This window comes from Propithecus coquereli, unplaced genomic scaffold (assembly GCF_000956105.1).
Source record: "Propithecus coquereli isolate 6110/MARCELLA unplaced genomic scaffold, Pcoq_1.0 Scaffold592, whole genome shotgun sequence".
NCBI classification, from domain to species: Eukaryota; Metazoa; Chordata; class Mammalia; order Primates; family Indriidae; genus Propithecus; species Propithecus coquereli.
In genome coordinates, this window is record NW_012151863.1 from 377172 (window position 1) to 378649 (window position 1478).

Below are 1478 nucleotides of genomic sequence, written 5' to 3' on the forward strand. Positions count from 1 at the left end.
GGTCAGTTCTTACGACACAGAGGTTTTCGGCTACCAAGGCTGTCACCGAGTGACAGGCAGACAGGTTGGGAGAGAGGATCCCGCTTCTCACGGTGGCCCATGTGCCGTCTCTTCCAGGGCTGCGGATCAAAGAGACCAAGGAAGTCTACGAAGGTGAAGTGACCGAGCTCACTCCGTGCGAGACCGAGAGCCCCATGGGGGGTTACGGCAAAACCATCAGCCACGTGATCATCGGACTCAAAACCGCCAAAGGCACCAAGCAGCTGAAGGTGAGTGTGGCCGTGCAGGCCCCTTGTCTGGGACCGCGTGGCTCTGGCAGGCGGCGTGGCCTCTCCCCGCGTCCTGGTTCCCTCGCCTGGGTGCCGTGGGGGACGCCGCACGGGACGGCGTGAGGACGGCGCGTGTGTTGGGCAGCGCCGAGCGTGGGGTTTGGACCCGCCAGGAACGGTGAAGATGGCAGCTCCTGCTTTCTTCCCGACTCCCGGGAAACCGTGTGTGCTAGAACACGAGCGCGGTGGCCGGGCCAAGAAAGGGCCGCTGCCGCCCCACGCCGCACGTCACGATCGTGTGTCAGGGGGCCCGGACCCGTCTCTGAACCTGGGCGTGAATTTTCCCAGTTGTCAGGGACGTCCTCACAGAGAGAAGCAGCACTGAGCTGTAGAGCAGGTGGCGGCTGGACTTCCTGGGGCCACTTGCGGAATCCTGGCCGCCGTTCCCCGCGTCAGCGGCTGGAAACCTCCAGTGGCTCCCGTGGTGGGTCCTGCTCAGGCCGGGGTGACGGCGGACAGTCCCCAAAGACCCCCCTCAGCCACTGTCCTTGAAACATCTGGGTCCAGGCAGCAGGTGCTGAAGGGGAGAACGTGGTTTCGAAGTCAGAGTCCTGAAGGGAACCCTGGCTGTGCTCACAGCTGTGTGGCGTTAGGCAAGTGACTTAGTCTCTGAGCAGCAGTTTGTCTGCTAAGTGGGAGGAATGATCGCCTCTCAGAGGGAATATAACTCTCAGAGTTACAAGGATAAAACTGGTAGCGTTGGGTGTGGTACCCGGTTACCCAACGAGTAGTAGGTGCTCATGTTACCATGACAGCCTTCGGTTACAGAACCGGGGTAATCCGGATCGTAGACTGTGCCCCATTATTAGTATTAATAATACGTAATATTAGGCCGGGCACGGTGGCTCACGCCTGTCATCCCAGCACTCTGGGAGGCCGAGGTGGGAGGATCGCTCGAGGTCAGGAGTTTGAGACCAGCCTGGACAATATAGCGAGACCCCATCTCTACTAAAAATAGAAAGAAAATAGCTGGACAACTTAAAATACATAGAAAAAAATTAGCCGGGCATGGTGGCACATGCCTGTAGTCCCTGCTACTCCTATAGTCCCAGCTACTCCTGTCGTCCCAGCTACTGGGGAGGCTGAGGCAGGAGGATCGCTCAAGCCCAGGAGTCGGAGGTTGCCGTGAGCGAGGCTGACGCCACGGCA

The 1478-nt window shown here is 59.4% G+C and overlaps 1 protein-coding gene across 1 annotated transcript in view; it reads left to right on the top strand.

The window, feature by feature from the left end:
- The window catches only part of RUVBL1 (RuvB-like AAA ATPase 1), a 34709-nt gene that overhangs the window by 22050 nt on the left and 11181 nt on the right, over nucleotides 1–1478 (top strand). The window contains exons 4-5 of the mRNA XM_012658962.1: nucleotides 118–269; nucleotides 618–753. Coding sequence (XP_012514416.1) covers nucleotides 118–269; nucleotides 618–753 — 288 coding nt within the window. The remainder of the gene's footprint in view (nucleotides 1–117; nucleotides 270–617; nucleotides 754–1478) is intronic.